This window comes from Salmo salar, chromosome ssa10, assembly GCF_905237065.1.
Source record: "Salmo salar chromosome ssa10, Ssal_v3.1, whole genome shotgun sequence".
NCBI classification, from domain to species: Eukaryota; Metazoa; Chordata; class Actinopteri; order Salmoniformes; family Salmonidae; genus Salmo; species Salmo salar.
The window spans coordinates 48,361,265-48,383,021 of record NC_059451.1 but is presented as its reverse complement, the minus strand read 5'-3'; the positions used below and the strand labels follow the sequence as shown (position 1 = coordinate 48,383,021).

The 21,757-nt window shown below is 48.1% G+C and overlaps 1 protein-coding gene across 2 annotated transcripts in view; it reads right to left on the bottom strand.

Moving 5' to 3' along the window:
* The window catches only part of hmcn1 (hemicentin 1), a 240,393-nt gene that overhangs the window by 160,765 nt on the left and 57,871 nt on the right, over positions 1-21,757 (bottom strand). For both annotated transcript variants that reach the window (XM_045687880.1, XM_045687881.1), the window contains exons 5-10: positions 21,756-21,757; positions 17,618-17,724; positions 1,513-1,633; positions 911-1,189; positions 479-623; positions 82-203 (exon numbers count right to left, since the gene is read on the bottom strand). The exon at positions 21,756-21,757 is cut by the window's right edge and continues 170 nt beyond it. In XM_045687880.1, coding sequence (XP_045543836.1) covers positions 82-203; positions 479-623; positions 911-1,189; positions 1,513-1,633; positions 17,618-17,724; positions 21,756-21,757 — 776 coding nt within the window. The remainder of the gene's footprint in view (positions 1-81; positions 204-478; positions 624-910; positions 1,190-1,512; positions 1,634-17,617; positions 17,725-21,755) is intronic.

Here is a 21,757-nt window from a genome sequence, read left to right as displayed (position 1 = left end):
TGCTTGACGTACACTGACTTGGCCTGTGTTGCCATAGAGATGACAGAGCGGTATGGGTCAGGGGTCAGGGGATGGTCCTACCTGAGACATCCAGGAAGGTTCGGGCGCGTCCTGTCCCAGCGTTGCTGATGGCGATGCACTCATAGAAGCCCTCATCCTTCAGAGTCACCTGGGCCAGCTCCCACAATGCATTGGCTGACTCCCTGCCAGAGGGACAGAGACACAAAACATTCACATACTGTACTGTGCCATGATGTGATTTAAGACCTAGAACAGGGAGATATTAGAGATTGGATGATGTGTGTAAAACTAGGAGCCCCCTATCTAGCTAATAATATGATGCTTATTGAATGCCTTCAGACTGTATTGGAAACGCCATTCATTTCACATGCTTCCATTTATCCTCCCTCTCCTTCTCCCCTCCCCTCCTTCGCCTCCCTCTCCCCTCCCCTCCCTCCCAAATAGTGTCCTATATTACCTGAAGAGCTGATCGACACCCAGGCTTTTCCCCTCCCTGGTGAAGCGCAGGGTGAAGGGGATGAGGCTGTCTACCTGGCAGGAGATGGTCCCTCTCTGCAGGTAGTACCCCGGGGTGGTGGGGGGCATCACAACCTTAGGTGCATCTGGCAGGGGTTAGGGGTGGAACAGGGTAGGGCAAGAACGGACAAACATTGTTATTGTTAACATCCAGAACATGTACTAACATTGGGAACCCTAGTCTAAAACTATCCAGTGGGAAATATACAATAGAATTTATCTTAAACCACTTGTTAGCGGGTCACTGGGGGAAGGGGGGGGAGTCACTGGGGGGGGGGGGGTCACTGGCTGCCTCCCAAATTCCTTATATAGTGTACTACTTGACCAGAGCCCTTTACCACTGACAAAACCACTGTTAGTGCAGGTAACTGACCAGGAACAATACTGGAGAAGGACACACTGGAGACCCTCTGGAACAGGAAGCCGTCCTTGTCATAACCTGTGACCCGCAGGAAGAAGGCCTCTTTCGGCGGGACAAACTCTGTGATGTTCCAGATGGTTCCTGTCAGGGGACTTCCCGTCCCAGTGTTGGGATAGTACCGCACTGGGAGGGTCTTAATCACACCGCCTGTGATTGATACAAGCTCCAGCCTATCAGCTCGCGCCGGATGGGACAGCCCTGTGGTGTTCAGCAGGATGTAAGTGGCGATACCTGGAGAGAGGGAGGGAGGGAGGTTAGGATAGATGGAGGGAGGTAGGGAGGGAGGGGGATGGGGGAGAAAGGGGGAGAAAGGGGGAGGTTAGGTGACGACAATGAGAGGATGATAAGAATAGTGTCAAATTTGTCCGATTCATAAATCTCCAAATAATTTGAAAAAACTAATACCAAATATCCTTGAAACTTAAACATGAAATTAAGGTAAAGCACACAAAAGATAGCTATTTTTCCAAAAGGTAACATCCCACCATTTCCAGTCAAACTAAAGGAGCAGGTGTATGATGGTACAACGATGTGGGTCACGTGACCTTACTGACCTTGAACCGGCCGGCTGGAGGTCATCTTGAAGTCCAGAGTGGGCTTCCTGGAAAATCCGGCCCGGAAGTCGATGGTGCTGACTCCTGAGATCCGGACTGAGTGTCTGCCCTCGCTAGACGTCTGGGGAGTGGGGAAATAGGTCAAAGGTTAAAATCATCTTTGTTCAGATTAGATTCTATTAGAGCAGTGATATTCAAAGTCAGGGTCGCGGGGGAACTGCAATGGGGTCGCTAAAATCTCTATATACACCATACCGTTCAAATGTTTGGGGCCTTAAAAAAAATAAAAAAATAAAACTTAGAAATGTCATTATTTTTTAAAGAAAATCAAATGTTTTGTCCATTAAAATAACATCAAATTGATCAGAAATACAGTGTAGACATTGTAAATTACTATTGTAGCTGGAAACAGCTGATTTTTAATGGAATACCTACATAGGCCCATTATCAGCAACCATCACTCCTGTGTTCCAATGGCACATTCTTTTATTTAACTAGGCAAGTCAGTAAAGAACAAATTCTTATTTTCAATGATAGCCTAGGAACAGAGGATTAACTGCCTTGTTCAGGGGCAGAACAACAGATTTGTACCTTGTCTCCTCAGGGATTTGATCTTGCAACCTTTCGGTTACTAGTCCAATGCTCTAACCATTAGGCTACCTGCCACCCCGTCAGTCTATCAACGTTGTGTTACCTAATCCAAGTTTATCATTTTAAAAGGCTAATTGATCATTAGAAAACCCTTTTGCAATGATGTTAGCACACCTGAAAACTGTTGTTCTGATTAAAGAAGCAATAAAACTGGCCTTCTTTAGACTAGTTGAGTATCTGGAGCATCAGCATTTGTGGGTTTGATTACAGGCTCAAAATGGCCAGAAACAAGTAACTTTCTTCTGTGACTCGTCAGTCTATTCTTGTTCTGTAAAAAATGAAGGCTATTCCATGCGAGAAATTGCCAAGAAACTGAAGATCCCGTACAAGGCTTTGCACTACTCCCTTCACAGAACAGCGCAAACTGGCTCTAACCAGAATTGAAAGAGGAGTGGGAGGCCCCGGTGCACAACTGAGCAAGAGGACAAGTACATTAGAGTGTCTAGTTTGAGAAACAGACACCTCACAAGTCCTCAACTGGCAGCTTCATTAAATAGTACCGCAAAACACCAGTCTCAATGTCAACAGTGAAGAGGTGACTCCGGGATGGGCAAAAGAACACAGACACTGGACAGAGGAAGATTGGAAAAAATTGTTACGGACAGACGAATCTAAGTTTGAGGTTTTCGGATCACAAAGAAGAACATTCGTGAGGCGCAGAAAAAATGAAAAGATGCCATCTGTCAAGCATAGTGGAGACAATGTGAGGGTCTGGGGGTGCTTTGGTGGTGGTAAAGTGGGAGATTTGTATAGGGTAAAAGAGATCTTGAAGAAGGAAGGCTATCACTACATTTTGCAACGCCATGCCATACCCTGTGGACTTGACGTATGGTACGTAAGAAGTGCCCATCAAGCCAATCCAACTTGTGCGAGGTGCTTCAGGAAGCATGGGGTGAAATCTCTTCAGATTACCTCAACAAATTGACAACTAGAATGCCAAAGGTCTGCAAGGTTGTAATTGCTGCAAATGGAGGACTCTTTGACGAAAGCTAAATTTGAAGGACACAATTATTATTTCAAATAGAAATCATTATTTATAACCTTGTCAATGTCTTGACTGTATTTCCTATTCATTTTGCAACTAATTTCATGTATGTTTTCATGGAAAACAAGGGCATTTCTAAGTGACCCCAAACTTTTGAATGGTAGTATATATATGTCTTTTTTGGGGGGGGGGCAAAATATTAAGAGTACAGATTATTGTATGGGGCAATATACAAACGTATTTGAAAAATATAATTTGATAAGAGATGAAAATGCAATGAATTGAAGGTTATTTGTTGATGTTAAAATCTAAATGTACAGATTTTAAGGTTGTGTCATTAGATTTGTGGAGTGGTCGCAATAAATTATTATGGGAAAAAATTGTGTCCCCTGAGATTCTGGCAAAAAAAATGGGTCCCAGCTTAAAGAGTTTGAATACCAGTGTATTAGAGTGTTGTTTGTGATGTGATGTGGGATCACACACAATGGCAATGTCTGTATCTGTATCCTAGACCTACTGTATACAGTGGTTTGTCTCATACAAGACAAGTTTAGAATTCATCACAATAGAGTTGATAAAAAGGAGCATGTTTTCATGATGATGTCACTAAACACTGGTTAGGAGCATGGTTTCATGATGATGTCACTAAACACTGGTTAGGAGCATGGTTTCATGATGATGTCACTAAACACTGGTTAGGAGCATGGTTTCATGATGATGTCACTAAACACTGGTTAGGAGCATGGTTTCATGATGATGTCACTAAACACTGGTTAGGAGCATGGTTTCATGATGATGTCACTAAACACTGGTTAGGAGCATGGTTTCATGATGATGTCACTAAACACTGGTTAGGAGCAAGGTTTCATGATGACGTCACTAAACACTGGTTAGGAGCAGGGTTTCATGATGATGTCTCTAAACTTGGTCTGCTTAAGCCATCACCACAGTTATTCAAATATTTTATAACCGTTTCTAAAGTTAGAACATAACAATGTGATAAGCTTAGGAAGGCTGTGCCGGTATGGTGGATCCAAGATGGCTGTGCCGGTATGGTGGATCCAAGATTGCTGTGCCGGTATGGTGGATCCAAGATGGCTGTGCCGGTATGGTGGATCCAAGATTGCTGTGCCGGTATGGTGGATCCAAGATGGCTGTGCCGGTATGGTGGATCCAAGATGGCTGTGCTGGTATTTTGGATGCAAGATGGCTGTGCCGGTATGGTTGATCCAAGATGGCTGTGCTGGTATTTTGGATGCAAGATGGCTGTGCCGGTATGGTTGATCCAAGATGTCTGTGCCGGTATGGTTGATCCAAGTTGGATGTGCCAGAATGATTATGATCATGTCTCCAACTCAAGAGAAGCCAAAGCTTTTACACCAAATTGAACACCATTTTCCAACAAGACTGTGTACTTTGGGCAACATCCGAGGATCAACATAATAATACTTTGTATTTTCAGCCAATTTGTGTAAAGCAGAGTTCCCCAAGTTGATCTTGGAGTGAACTATGACTACGGAGGGAAGTATGGCAGCCATTTCCACTTGTATAAACAAGACATTTACAGTGACTGAAGTGAGAGAAAGAGTATCAGTCTGTCAAGCCCTGACATTGAAAAATGCCTATGATGATTTATAGCAACATCTACAATTCCCCAACAACATGATCTTTCAGTCTGTCTGTCAGTCAGTCAGTGGCGCTTTCATTTGACAAACATGAGGACTATAATCAGGGAGAAGATGAGCTGGCGTTATGGGCTCTTCATTATACTGCAGCTCTTTGAAGCAGGCCTCAAATAAACACTTAGTCATTACATTGAAATAAAGGTTGGTGAAACGGGGAAAATCCTCACCTTTACACGCAAAAGAGTTCACTGCAGTCTAGTCAGTATCAGTAACAATGACAACTCTTATAGAAAGAGATATACTGATATACTGTCTAACCATAAAGAAAATGACTTGACTACTCTTCCAAGAAGATGATGAATATCAATGCATCAATACATCTTCCTCACACTCCAACCAAACCAAGGCTATTGAGAGGATGTACAAGTCTGGCAAATGTCTTCACCATTCAGAGGCCATTCAAAGGAGTGTGTGGGTGGCAATATCCAGCTCAATGGGGAATGTCACAAAGCAAATGGCTTAAAGCACAATCCCCGTAGTGACCGTTAAAGTGGCCTAATAGTGGCTGTACAGCAACACACTGGGCAGAGCCACATAGGGGCTTTAGTGGGCAGACGACAGGGTCATCAAATAGAGCCTACAGTATAAAGAGGCTGAAATCAGCCCCTACCACATCATACACAGCCCCTACCACATCACACACAGCCCCTACCCCATCACACACAGCCGATACCCCATCACACACAGCCCCTACCCCATCACACACAGCCCCTACCCCATCACACACAGCCCCTACCCCATCACACACAGTCCCTACCCCATCACACAGCCCCTACCCCAACCCCATCACACACAGCCCTTAACCCATCACACACAGCCCTTAACCCATCACACACAGCCCCTACCCCATCACACACAGCCCTTAACCCATCACACACAGCCCTTAACCCATCACACACAGCCCTTAACCCATCACACACAGCCCCTACCCCATCACACACAGCCCTTAACCCATCACCCACAGCCTTTAACCCATCACACACAGCCCTTAACCCATCACACACAGCCCCTACCCCATCACACACAGCCCTTAACCCATCACACACAGCCCTTAACCCATCACACACAGCCCCTACCCCATCACACACAGCCCCAACCCCAAGCCCATCACACACAGCCCCTACCCCAACCCCATCACACACAGCCCCTACCCCATCACACACAGCCCCTACCCCATCACACACAGCCCCTACCCCATCACACACAGCCCTTAACCCATCACACACAACCCCTACCCCATCACACACAGCCCCTATCCCATCACACACAGCCCTTAACCCATCACACACAGCCCTTAACCCATCACACACAGCCCCTACCCCATCACACACAGCCCTTAACCCATCACACACAGCCCCTAACCCATCACACACAGCCCCAACCCCATCACACACAGCCCCAACCCCAACCCCATCACACACAGCCCCTTCCCCATCACACACAGCCCCTACCCCATCACACACAGGCCCTACCCCATCACACACAGCCCCTACCCCATCACACACAGCCCCAAACCTATCACACACAGCCCCTACCCCATCACACGCAGCCCCTACCCCTGCCGCATCAAACACAACCCCTACCCCATCACACACAGCCACTACCCCATCACACACAGCCCCTACCCCATCACACACAGCCCTTAACCCATCACACACAACCCCTACCCCATCACACACAGCCCTTAACCCATCACACACAGCCCTTAACCCATCACACACAGCCCCTACCCCATCACACACAGCCCTTAACCCATCACACACAGCCCCTACCCCGTCACACACAGCCCCAACCCCAACCCCATCACACACAGCCCCAACCCCAACTCCATCACACACAGCCCCAACCCCATCACACACAGCCCCTACCCCATCACACACAGCCCCTACCCCATCACACACAGCCCCTACCCCATCACACACAGCCCCTACCCTATCACACACAGCCCCAACCTCAACCCCATCACACACAGCCCCTACCCCATCACACGCAGCCCCTACCCCTGCCCCATCAAACACAACCCCTACCCCATCACACACAGCCCCTACCCCATCACACACATCCCCTACCACTGCCCCATCACACACAGCCCCTACCCCATCACACACAGCCCTTAACTCATCACACACAACCCCTACCCCATCACACACAGCCCTTAACCCATCACACACAGCCCTTAACCCATCACACACAGCCCCTACCCCATCACACACAGCCCTTAACCCATCACACACAGCCCCTACCCCGTCACACACAGCCCCAACCCCAACCCCATCACACACAGCCCCAACCCCAACTCCATCACACACAGCCCCAACCCCATCACACACAGCCCCTACCCCATCACACACAGCCCCTACCCCATCACACACAGCCCCTACCCTATCACACACAGCCCCAACCCCAACCCCATCACACACAGCCCCTACCCCATCACACACAGCCCCTACCACATCACACACAGCCCCTACCCCATCACACACAGCCCCTACCCCATCGCACACAGCCCCTACCACATAACACACAGCCCCAACCCCATCACACACATCCCCTACCCCATCACACACAGCCCCTACCCCATCACACACAGTCCCTACCCCATCACACACAGCCCCTTCCCCATCACACACAGCCCTTACCCCATCACTCACAGCCCCTACCACATCACACACAGCCCTTAACCCATCACACACAGCCCTACCCCCATCACACACAGCCCCTGCCCCAGCAGGACAGACTTCCCCTACCCCAGCAGGACAGACTGTCCTTACCCTAGTAGGACACACTGCCTCTACCCCAGTAGGACAGACTTCCCCTACCCTAGTAGGACACACTGCCTCTACCCCAGTAGGATACACTGCTCCTAACCCAGCAGGACAGATTTCCCCGACCCCAGCAGGACAGATTTCCCCTATCCCAGCAGGACAGATTGCCCCTATCCCAGCAGGACAGATTGCCCCTATCCCAGCAGGACAGATTTCCCCTACCCCAGCAGGACAGATTTCACCTACCCCAGCAGGACAGATTGCCCCTATCCCAGCAGGACAGACTGCTCCTACCCCAGCAGGACAGATTATCCCTACCCCAGCAGGACAGATTGCCACTACCCCAGTAGGACACACTGACCCTACCCCAGCAGGACAGATTTCCCCTACCCCAGCAGGCCAGATTTCCCCTACCCCAGCAGGACAGATATCCCCTACCCCAGCAGGACAGATATCCCCTACCCCAGCAGGACAGATTTCCCCTATCCCAGCAGGACAGATTGCCCCTATCCCAGCAGGACAGATTGCCCCTATCCCAGCAGGACAGACCCTCCCTACCCCAGCAGGACAGATTGCCCCTATCCCAGCAGGACAGATTTCACCTACCCCAGCAGGACAGATTGCCCCTATCCCAGCAGGACAGACTGCTGCTACCCCAGCAGGACAGATTATCCCTACCCCAGCAGGACAGATTGCCTCTACCCCAGTAGGACACACTGACCCTACCCCAGCAGGACAGATTTCCCCTACCCCAGCAGGACAGATCTCCCCTACCCCAGCAGGACAGATCCCCCCTACCCCAGCAAGACAGATTTTCCCCTACCCCAGCAAGACAGATTCCCCCTACCCCAGCAGGACAGATTACCCCTACCCCAGCAGGACAGACTTCCCCTACCCCAGCAGGACAGATTCACCCTACCCCAGCAGGACAGATTTCCCCTACCCCAGCAGGACAGATTTTCCCTACCCCAGCAGGACAGACTGCTCCTACCCCAGTAGGACAGATTGCCCCTATCCCAGCAGGACAGACTGCTCCTACCCCAGTAGGACAGATTGCCCCTATCCCAGCAGGACAGACTGCCCCTACCCCAGCAGGACAGATTTCCCCTACCCCAGCAGGACAGACTGCTCCTACCCCAGTAGGACAGATTGCCCCTATCCCAGCAGGACAGACTGCTCCTACCCCAGTAGGACAGATTGCCCCTATCCCAGCAGGACAGACTGCCCCTACCCCAGCAGGACAGATTTCCCCTACCCCAGCAGGACAGACTGCTCCTACCCCAGTAGGACAGATTGCCCCTATCCCAGCAGGACAGACTGCCCCTACCCCAGCAAGACAGATTTCCCCTACCCCAGCAGGACAGACTGCTCCTACCCCAGTAGGACAGATTGCCCCTATCCCAGCAGGACAGACTGCTCCTACCCCAGCAGGACAGATTTCCCCTACCCCAGCAGGACAGATTTCCTCTACCCCAGCAGGACAGACTACTCCTACCCCAGTAGGACAGATTCCCCCTACCCCAGCAGGACAGATTTCCCCTACCCCAGCAGGACAGACTGCACCTACCCCAGTAGGACAGATTTGCCCTACCCCAGCAGGACAGATTGCCCCTGGAATGGACACACCCTTGGGAGGGGAAGCCACGGCAGTGCCGGGCTAAGTCCCACATCAAATCAAATTGTTGATTGGTCACATAGACATATTTATCAGATGTTACCCTATTGTCTTTATAGTGCAGTACTTTAGACCAGAGCCCTGGCTCCATTTGGGATGCAGTGAGACCCTGACAGTGCTACACTCAACTAATATATCCCCAGGGGTCCTTATTAAGGGTTGTCCCTTGGATTGCCTGAATTAAGGTGAATACTGTACTAACTATCCTGTTAGCAACCAGTGTCAGGGTGGGTCCACCAGAGAGAAAGACAAAGGACTCAGGTTTATTATGTGTTTTTTAAGTGCCTTGGTTGAAGGCTGATCTTCACACCTTCAGTTGGTCAGCAGCACCAGACACAGACTCTCATCAGCTATGAATCCAACCCTGATCTGAAAAAATCCCCAGGACTCTCAGAAGGACATCTTGAAACACTGATCCGGCGTCAAACGGAAAAACATTCTTCATTCTCTTTTTTCCTCCTCTTTGTCTTCTTTGGCAAGAGAAGTCCAGTCCTGGAGTCACTAAAAGATACAGTCCTGCTGCTGTCCCCTGCTTCTTTTACTAATCAATGTGTTCTCTGAGCTCCGGGAGGACCGGTGCTGCTGCCGTCTCCAGAGCAGAGCACAAAGCGAGAGATGGAACGGGACAGGCAGGCTGCCACTGCAGCTATCCCTCAGGGTTGTTCGCATACTTTTCAAGTTACAACCTTCCTGAACTATTATCATGGGCCATAAAACACCACGCAGTATGAAGCCAAGACGTGCTCATTGCTAAGGTCAGGAGATAGCTAAGGAGACCAACCTGGTGTATCCCTGGGAGAGGAAAGCACACACACACACTCCTGGAACAAATATCTAAGTGAGTGCCTGGATATCCAAGGAGGAACAAGGGAGGGCAAGGGCAGGTTGTGATGGAGAGGGACAGGTTGTGATGGAGGGGAACAGGTTGTGATGGAAGGGAACAGGTTGTGATGGGGGGGGGGTGAACCAGCACCCAATTAAAGACAGATTAAAAAGGATCAAACTCTTTCACACACAATCTATGCCCATGGCCTCCACTAAGGTGTCATGGTCCATTACCATGACTGAACCACACAGCATGGCACAAGCATAGAAATCCCCTCAAAACTATTCACCTAAACCCATTGGATGACCTGGGAAACACTGTTTTTTGTTTGTGGGCAGTGGGGAAAAGGTCCACATTCTTTCAGGTGAACTCTGTGTGTGGGGGAGGGGGGGACCAACTAGCAACTAAAGTTAGTGTCCAGTGTTTCCAGATGATTTCTATTAAATGTGATTACAATAATGAATTACAATATGAATTAAATAGTTTTCCTTCCAAAACATGGTAATTAATTATGTTAAAAAGCTGCTTTTCTGTGTTGGATTGGTGTGGGCGTATCACAACAACAGAATGGTGTGGATGTACCACAACAACAGAATGGTGTGGACGTACCCCAACAACAGAATGGTCTGGACGTACCACAACAACAGAATGGTGTGGGCGTATCACAACAACAGAATGGTGTGGGCGTACCCCAACAACAGAATGGTGTGGACGTACCACAACAACAGAATGGTGTGGACGTACCCCAACAACAGAATGGTCTGGACGTACCACAACAACAGAATGGTGTGGGCGTATCACAACAACAGAATGGTGTGGGCGTACCCCAACAACAGAATGGTGTGGACGTACCACAACAACAGAATGGTGTGGACGTACCCCAACAACAGAATGGTGTGGACGTACCACAACAACAGAATGGTGTGGACGTACCACAACAACAGAATGGTGTGGACGTACCACAACAACAGAATGGTGTGGGCGTATCACAACAGAATGGTGTGGACGTACCACAACAACAGAATGGTGTGGACGTACCCCAACAACAGAATGGTGTGGACGTACCACAACAACAGAATGATGTGGGCGTACCTGAACAACAGAATGGTGTGGACGTACCACAACAACAGAATGGTGTGGACGTACCACAACAACAGAATGGTGTGGACGTACCACAACAACAGAATGGTGTGGGCGTACCACAACAACAGAATGGTGTGGGCGTATCCCAACAACAGAATGGTGTGGGCGTATCACAACAACAGAATGGTGTGGGCGTACCACAACAACAGAATGGTGTGGACGTACCCCAACAACAGAATGGTGTGGGTGTAACACAACAACAGAATGGTGTGGGTGTACCACAACAACAGAATGGTGTGGGCGTACCCCAACAACAGAATGGTGTGGGCGTACCACAACAACAGAATGGTGTGGGCGTTCCCCAACAACAGAATGGTGTGGGCGTACCACAACAACAGAATGGTGTGGACGTACCACAACAACAGAATGGTGTGGACGTACCCAAACAACAGAATGGTGTGGACATACCCCAACAACAGAATGGTGTGGACGTACCCCAACAACAGAATGGTGTGGACGTACCCCAACAACAGAATGGTGTGGGCGTACCCCAACAACAGAATGGTGTGGGCGTACCCCAACAACAGAATGGTGTGGGCGTACCCCAACAACAGAATGGTGTGGGCGTACCATAACAACAGAATGGTGTGGACGTACCATAACAACAGAATGGTGTGGACCTACCCCAACAACAGAATGGTGTGGGCGTACCCCAACAACAGAATGGTGTGGACGTACCCCAACAAAAGAATGGTGTGGACATACCTCAACAACAGAATGGTGTGGGCGTACCCCAACAAGAGAATGGTGTGGACGTACCCCAACAACAGAATGGTGTGGGCGTACCCCAACAAGAGAATGGTGTGGACATACCGCAACAACAGAATGGTGTGGGTGTACCCCAACATCAGAATGGTGGGGGTGTACCATAACAACAGAATGGTGTGGACGTACCATAACAACAGAATGGTGTGGACCTACCCCAACAACAGAATGGTGTGGGCGTACCCCAACAACAGAATGGTGTGGACGTACCCCAACAACAGAATGGTGTGGACGTACCCCAACAACAGAATGGTGTGGACGTACCCCAACAACAGAATGGTGTGGACGTACCCCAACAACAGAATGGTGTGGGCGTACCACAACAACAGAATGGTGTGGACGTATCACAACAACAGAATGGTGTGGACGTATCACAACAACAGAATGGTGTGGACATACCCCAACAACAGAATGGTGTGGGCGTATCACAACAACAGAATGGTGTGGGCGTATCACAACAACAGAATGATGTGGACGTACCCCAACAACAGAATGGTGTGGACATACCCCAACAACAGAATGGTGTGGGCGCACCCCAACAACAGAATGGTGTGGGCATACCATAACAACAGAATGGTGTGGGCGTACCCCAACAACAGAATGGTGTGGGCGTACCCCAACAACAGAATGGTGTGGACGTACCCCAACAACAGAATGGTGTGGGCATACCCCAACAACAGAATGGTGTGGACATACCACAACAACAGAATGGTGTGGACGTACCCCAACAACAGAATGGTGTGGACGTACCCCAACAACAGAATGGTGTGGACGTACCCCAACAACAGAATGGTGTGGGCGTACCCCAACAACAGAATGGTGTGGACGTACCCCAACAACAGAATGGTGTGGGCGTACCCCAACAACAGAATGGTGTGGACGTACCCCAACAACAGAATGGTGTGGACGTACCACAACAACAGAATGGTGTGGACGTACCCCAACAACAGAATGGTGTGGACATACCCCAAAAACAGAATGGTGTGGACATACCCCAACAACAGAATGGTGTGGATGTACCACAACAACAGAATGGTGTGGACGTACCCCAACAACAGAATGGTGTGGGCGTACCCCAACAACAGAATGGTGTGGGCGTACCCCAACAACAGAATGGTGTGGACGTACCCCAACAACAGAATGGTGTGGGCGTACCCCAACAACAGAATGGTGTGGACGTACCCCAACAACAGAATGGTGTGGACGTACCACAACAACAGAATGGTGTGGACGTACCCCAACAACAGAATGGTGTGGACATACCCCAAAAACAGAATGGTGTGGACATACCCCAACAACAGAATGGTGTGGATGTACCACAACAACAGAATGGTGTGGACGTACCCCAACAACAGAATGGTGTGGGCGTACCATAACAACAGAATGGTGTGGGCGTATATTCTTTTTTTCTATTCGAACGATTATAAACGTAACCCCTGTCATTTGGTAATCCAAACTTTCATGACTGTCACAGCCCTACTCTTGAGACACTCTGGGAATGTCTGAAAGGTTAAAGCGCGGTCAGGCGTAAAGCCTTGTCGGGTTGTGTTTAGACTGTGGAGGAAGAAGACAAAGCATTTCAGAACTTTTCACCTTAGAGCCGCCATACTAAACCCAACCTAAAGCTCAGTTTATAATATACTTAGTTTAAAATAGACTTACCACAGTCAGAACAGTTACAGCGTGTTGTAAAACAGCATTTTTCACCGTCAAAACATGGCGAAACACAGTCATCACACAGACAAATCAAAAGCATAGCCGTAACATTGAGTACAGCCAACAGCCCTAGCTAGCAGAGGGTAAACACCACCATTTCACTGCTCTGTCTGGGTTAAGTGAGACAGCTCAGCATGAGATTAACCTCTGGAAGACACAGCCGGTCAGAGAACAAAACAGATACCCCTAGAGATACATGAACCTCTAGTGAGTCAACCACAATACAGTCAGACCACTGGTCCACTGGTTCAACCTCCAGTCAACCACAGTCAGACTAGTCCACTGGTTCAACTTCTAGTCAACCACAATACAGTCAGACTAGTCCATTGGTTCAACAGCTAGTCAGCAGTGGCAGCGTAGCCTAGTGGTTAGAGCGTTGGACTAATAACCGAAAGGTTGCAAGTTTGAATCCCCGAGTTGACATGGTACAAATCTGTCATTCCGCCCCTGAACAAGGCAGTTAACCCACTGTTCCTAGGCTGTCATTGAAAATAAGAATTTGTTCTTAACTGACTTTACTTTTTTTTAACACAAATCAGTCAGCCTAGTCTATTGGTTCAACCTCTAGTCAACCATAACACAGTCAGACTAGTCCACTAGTCCACTGGTTCAACCTCAGGTCTACCACAGTCAGGCTAGTCCACTTGTTCAACTTCAGGTCTACCACAGTCAGGTTAGTCCACTTGTTCCTCTATGTCAACCACAGTCAGACTAGTCCACTGGTTCCTCTATGTCAACCACAGTCAGGCTAGTCCACTTGTTCCTCTATGTCAACCACAGTCAGGCTAGTCCACTTGTTCCTCTATGTCAACCACAGTCAGACTAGTCCACTGGTTCCTCTATGTCAACCACAGTCAGACTAGTCCACTTGTTCCTCTATGTCAACCACAGTCAGGCTAGTCCACTTGTTCCTCTATGTCAACCACAGTCAGACTAGTCCACTTGTTCCTCTATGTCAACCACAGTCAGACTAGTCCACTTGTTCCTCTATGTCAACCACAGTCAGACTAGTCCACTTGTTCCTCTATGTCAACCACAGTCAGACTAGTCCACTTGTTCCTCTATGTCAACCACAGTCAGACTAGTCCACTTGTTCCTCTATGTCAACCACAGTCAGACTAGTCCACTTGTTCCTCTATGTCAACCACAGTCAGACTAGTCCACTTGTTCCTCTATGTCAACCACAGTCAGACTAGTCCACTTGTTCCTCTATGTCAACCACAGTCAGACTAGTCCACTTGTTCCTCTATGTCAACCACAGTCAGACTAGTCCACTTGTTCCTCTATGTCAACCACTACCAGTCTTTCTACTAGACTATTTCCAAGGCACAAACCAAAGGCCCCCAAAGCAACATTCTGGCCCTGACTTTCAATCACCAGTCAGTGGAAACCGTCAAGAGACCATCTCTTTTAGGCAGAGAGAAAGAGAGCTAGGCCTGGTATTCTCATCAGGCGTGAAATCCCTCTCCTTCCACAAGATTGCACACATACTAATCCGGTTTAAAGACTTACTCTGTGAACAAGAACATCTAACAACACTCGTATAGTAAAACAACAGTACTGTGGCTCTGAGCAGGGAAGTATGAGGTCATAGTGGCTAGTGGACTGGGGCTTGATGGGAGTAGGGGAGTGAGGGGCCAGAAAACAGAGAGACATGACATGAAAGAGCCCGAGGAGTGATATGCAAGGACGCGGGGCGGTTCGGCCGGAGCCATTGCCGCGACAACCTCAGTCAATAACACTTGACAAGTACCAAAACTCTGAAGAACGAAAAAATATACCTCTTGAGACTTCAGCCTCAACTACAGCAGCCAGATCTACAGAGAAATTGGTCATCAATCTGTCCGGCTCGCTGCTCAGACCGTATACCACCACCCCACCCAACTAAACTCCCTCCTGAGGAGGCTAGTCCACCCAGAGAGGAAGGACGCCATCTTTCCTTTCATCCCTCTTTTTCATAAATCATCCCTGGCTGCAAACACAGTACACAGAACACAGCAGTGGCTATGACAGTGGCTAGAACAGTGGCTAGGACATGTAGGACAGTGGCTAAGACATGTAGGACAGTGGCTAGGACATGTAGGACAGTGGCTAGGACAGTGGCTAGGACATGTAGGACAGTGGCTAGGACATGTAGGACAGTGGCTAGGACAGTGGCTAGGACATGTAGGACAGTGGCTAGGACAGTGGCTAGGACATGTAGACAGTGGCTAGGACAGTGGCTAGGACATGTAGGACAGTGGCTAGGACAGTGGCTAGGACATGTAGGACAGTGGCTAGGAGAGTGGCTAGGACATGTAGGACAGTGGCTAGGACAGTGGCTAGGAGAGTGGCTAGGACATGTAGGACAGTGGCTAGGACAGTAGATAGGACATGTAGGACAGTGGCTAGGAAAGTGGCTAGGACATGTAGGACAGTGGCTAGGACATGTAGGACAGTGGCTAGGACATGTAGGACAGTGGCTAGGAGAGTGGCTAGGACATGTAGGACAGTGGCTAGGACAGTGGCTAGGAGACTGGCTAGGACATGTAGGACAGTGGCTAGGAGAGTGGCTAGGACATGTAGGACAGTGGCTAGGAAAGTGGCTAGGACATGTAGGACAGTGGCTATGACATGTAGAACAGTGGCTAAGACATGTAGGACAGTGGCTAGGACATGTAGGACAGTGGCTAGGACAGTGGAAAGGACATGTAGGACAGTGGCTAGGACATGTAGGACAGTGGATAGGACATGTAGGACAGTGGCTAGGACATGTAGGACAGTGGCTAGGACAGTGTCTAGGACATGTAGGATGGTGGCTAGGACATGTAGGACAGTGGATAGGACATGTACGACAGTGGCTAGGATATGTAGGATATTGGCTAGGACATGTAGGATATTGGCTAGGACATGTAGTACAGTGGCTAGGACAGTGGCTAGGACATTGAAAGTGGCCCCACAGGGGCCTTCAGAGACTAAACAGCGCCCCTCACGCCCACTCCTCATACGACAACAAATCACTCAGGTAAAAATGTGTGTCATTTCCTGTCTGACAGAGTTGACATTATGGGCACCCTGCTTTGCGTCTCTGTTTGCGCTCACCTCACAGCAAGTGGGCAGGGCCCTGAAATACATTCCATTGGCCCTGGAACCCAACACAAGAACTGAACACTGGAACCCAACACTGAAACTGAACACTGGAACCCAACACTGAAACTGAACACTGGAACCCAACACTGAAACCCAACACTGAAACTAAACACTAGAACCCAACACTGAAACTGAACACTGAAACCCAACAATGAAACTGAACACTGAAACCCAAAACTGAAACCCAACACTGGAACCCAACACTGGAACCCAACACTGGAACCCAACTCTAGAACTCAACACCAGAACCCAATTCTAAAACCCAACACTGAAACCCAACACTGGAACTGAACACTGGGGGCCCTTAACAGGCAGGACAGGAAATACATGACATGGCATGGCACAAAACAAACACACATTATGACCATGTATCCATTTTCATCAATCAGTCCATCAGACCGTCAGACCATCAGACCGTCAGACCGCTACGGAGAGCCAACTCTGAAGAATAAAGAATGTCTTCTTCTCTATCATTCCAGTCTTACAGTAGGTCAGCAGACAGATGCTTCAACTGAAGCATGGCTTATCAATTACATCTGCACACCTTGATGTATTACTGTAGTAATTCAGGTTAAGTGTCTTGCTCAAGGGACCAGCGGCAGTAGCATGCAGCCTCCTGGGTGTGTGCTGATCGGTAGGCCATACCGCTGACCTATAAAAGTCATTTTTTACAACTACTCCAGCTTACTTTAAGCGTGAGAGAGGAAATCCAAAAATATTTGGGACAAACATTTCCGTGTGAGGAATGAGGAATTTATTGTTTACCTTAATGGACCACATTCCAGGCTCCGGGTCCTTGATGTTGACGACCCTGGCAGAGTTAGGAATGTGCAGGAGTTCCGTCAGACCATCGCTCTTCCCGACGAGCTTCCCTGTTTGGAAATACATTTACATTTTCTTTGCAGCCAAACAAACCAAACAAACTTCATCATCTCAGAGCTAAAACAATAGAATTGAACTCATCAAACTAATATTGAGCTGAAATCAAATGAAATTGTATTTGTCACATGCGCCGAATACAACTTTACGTGAAATGCTTGCTTACGAGCCCTTCCCAACAAGGCAAAGTTAAAAAAGAATAATAAAATACAAATAGTAACACAAGAGGAAAAAAATACAAAATGGATCTATATACTGTGCAGGGAGTACCAGTACCAGATCATTGTGCAGGGGTACGAGGTATTTGAGGTAGATATGTACATGAAGGCAGGGTAAAGTGACTAGGCATCAGGATAGACAATAACAAGGTATTTGAGGTAGATATGAACACGAAGGCAGGGTAAAGTGACTAGGCATCAGGATAGACAATAACAAGGTATTTGAGGTAGATATGTACATGAGGGCAGGGTAAAGTGACTAAGCATCAGGATAGACAATAACAAGGTACTTGAGGTAGATATGTACATGAAGGCAGGGTAAAGTGACTAAGCATCAGGATAGACAATAACAAGGTATTTGAGGTAGATATGTACATGAAGGCAGGGTAAAGTGACTAGGCATCAGGATAGACAATAACAAGGTATTTGAGGTAGATATGTACATGAAGACAGGGTAAAGTGACTAAGCATCAGGATAGACAATAACAAGGAATCTGAGGTAGATATGTACATGAAGGCAGGGTAAAGTGACTAAGCATCAGGATAGACAATAACAAGGTATTTGAGGTAGATATGTACATGAAGGCAGGGTAAAGTGACTAGGCATCAGGATAGACAATAACAAGGTATTTGAGGTAGATATGTACATGAAGGCAGGGTAAAGTGACTAGGCATCAGGATAGACAATAACAAGGTATTTGAGGTAGATATGTACATGAAGGCAGGGTAAAGTGACTAAGCATCAGGATAGACAATAACAAGGTATTTGAGGTAGATATGTACATGAAGGCAGGGTAAAGTGACTAGGCATCAGGATAGACAATAACAAGGAATCTGAGGTAGATATCTACATGAAGGCAGGGTAAAGTGACTAAGCATCAGGATAGACAATAACAAGGTATTTGAGGTAGATATGTACATGAAGGCAGGGTAAAGTGACTAGGCATCAGGATAGACAATAACAAGGTATTTGAGGTAGATATGTACATGAAGGCAGGGTAAAGTGACTAGGCATCAGGATAGACAATAACAAGGTATTTGAGGTAGATATGTACATGAAGGCAGGGTAAAGTGACTAGGCATCAGGATAGACAATAACAAGGTATTTGAGGTAGATATGTACATGAAGACAGGGTAAAGTGACTAGGCATCAGGATAGACAATAACAAGGTATTTGAGGTAGATATGTACATGAAGGCAGGGTAAAGTGACTAGGCATCAGGATAGACAATAACAAGGTATTTGAGGTAGATATGTACATGAAGGCAGGGTAAAGTGACTAGGCATCAGGATAGATCATAATAAGAGTAAAATAAAGAACAGACTAGCAGCAGCAAATGGTGAGTGTAAAAGTATGTGTGTGTTTTATGTGTGTGTGTGTGTGTGTGTGTGTGTGTGTGTGTGTGTGTGTGTGTGTGTGTGTGTGTGTGTGTGTGTGTGTGTGTGTGTGTGTGTATGTACTGTGAATGTGAATGTATGTGTGTGGGTTTTGTGCGAGTGTTAATGTAGTGTGTACGAGGGTGTATATAGTATATACACTAAGTGTACAAAACATTAGGAACACCTTCCTAATATTGAGTTGCACCGCCCCAGTTGAACACGAAAAACCCAGCAGCGTTTCAGTTCTTGACATAAACCGGTGCACCTGGCACCTATTACCATACCCCGTTTAAAAGGCACTTAAATCTTTTGTCTTGCCATGTCTCAATTGTCTCAAGGCTAAAAAATGTTTATTTAACCTGTCTCCTCCCCTTCATTTACACTAATTGAAGTATATTTAACAGTTGACATCAATAAGGGATCATAGCTTTCACCTGGATTCACCTGGTCAGTCTATGTCATGGAAAGATAATGTTAAAATCATAATGTTTTGTACCCTCAGTGTATAGTCTTGTGAGTGCATATAGTCAGTGGATAATAGGGTCAGCGCAGATAGTCCGGGTATCCATTTAATGAACTATCTAGTAGCCTTATGGCTATTTAGCAGTCTATTGGCTTGGGGGTAGAAGCTGTCTCAGAGCCTGTTGGTCCGAGAGCTCATGCTCTGGTACCATTTGCCAGATGGTAACAGAGTGAACAGTCTTTGGACATTTTTCAGGCATTCCTCTGACACTGCCTGATATATCACCTTTGAGAGCATCCTGACCGGTTGCATCACCGCCTGGTACGGCAACTGCTCAGCATCTGACCGTATTGCGCTACAGAGGGTTGTGCGTATGGCCCAGTACATCACTGGGGCCAAGCTTCCTGCCATCCAGGGCCTCTATACTAGGCGGTGGCAGAGGGAGGCCCAAAAAATTGTCAAATACTCCAGTCACCTAAGTCATAGGCTGTTCTCTCTGCTACCGCATGGCAAGTCTACATCCAAAAGACTCCTTAACAGCTTCTACCCCCAAGCCATAAGACTGCTGAACAATTAATCAAATGGCCACCCGGACTATTTACATTGACCTCCCCTCCCTTTGTTTTTACACTGCTGCTACTCACTGTTTCACCCCTACCTACATGTACAAATTACCTCGACTAACATGTACCCCCTCACATTGACTCGGTACCGGTACCCCCTGTACATAGCCTCGTTATTGTTATGTAATTTTCTTGTGTTATTTTTAATTTTTTTGTGTTTATTTAGTAAATATTTCTTATCTCTATTTCTTGAACTGCATTGTTGATTAAGGACTTGTAAGTAAGCATTTCACGGTAAGGTCTACACCTGTTGTATTCGGCGCATATTACAAATATAATTTGATTTGATTTGATATAGAGGTCCTGGATGGCAGGGAGTTCGGCCCCAGTGATGTACTGGGCTGTCTGCACCACCCTCTGTAGCGCTTTGCGGTCGAGAGCGGTGGATTTGCCATACCAAGCGGTGATGCAGCCAGTCAAGATGCTCTCAATAGTGCAGTTGTAGAACCTTTTGAGGATCCGAGGACCCATGCCAAATCTTTTCAGCCTCCTGAGGGGGAAGAGGTGTTGTCATGCCCTCTTCATGACTGTACAGGTGTGTGTGGGCAAGTCCTTAGGGATGTGGATGCCAAAGAACTTGAAGCTCTTCACCCGCTCCACTACAGCCCTGTCGATGTGGATGGGGGCATGCTCTCCCCCCTCTTTCTCCTGTAGTCCACAATCAGTTCCTTGGTCTTACAAACATTGAGGCAGAGGTTGTTGTCCTGGCACCACACTGCTAAATCTCTGACATCCTCCCTGTAGGCTGGTTTATCGCTGTCTGTGATTAGGCCTACCCGCAGTCGTGGGTGAATACAGAGTACAGGAGGGGACTAAGCACACACCCCAGAGGGCCCCCCGTGTAGAGGGCCAGCATGGCAGAGGTGTTGTTGCCTACCCTCACCACTTGGGGCCGGCCCATGAGGATGTCCAGGATCCAGTCGCAGAGTGAGCAGTTCAGTCCCAGGGTCCCCAGCTTGGCGAGGAGCCTGGAGTGGACTATGATGTTGAACACTGAGCTATAGTCTATGAACAGCATTCTCACATAGGTATTTCCCCTCTTTCCAGATGGGAGAGGGAAGTGTGAAGTGCAACTGTGATTGCGTCATCTGTGGATCTGTTGGGGCGGTATGCGAATTGGAGTGGGTCCAGGGTGTCTGGGATGATGGTGTTGATGTGAGCCATGACCAGCCTTTCAAAGCACTTCATAGCTGAGTGGAACTGAAAGAAGTCCCCCAAATAGTAAAGTTACAGTATATTAGAAAAGCCTTCAGCGAGCAGACAGTCCTGTGAAAGGTGATAAAAGAGGAAAGGTCATAGGGTCATAGGGAAGGGGTGTTGTGTTTTGTGCAGTGGCCTACCC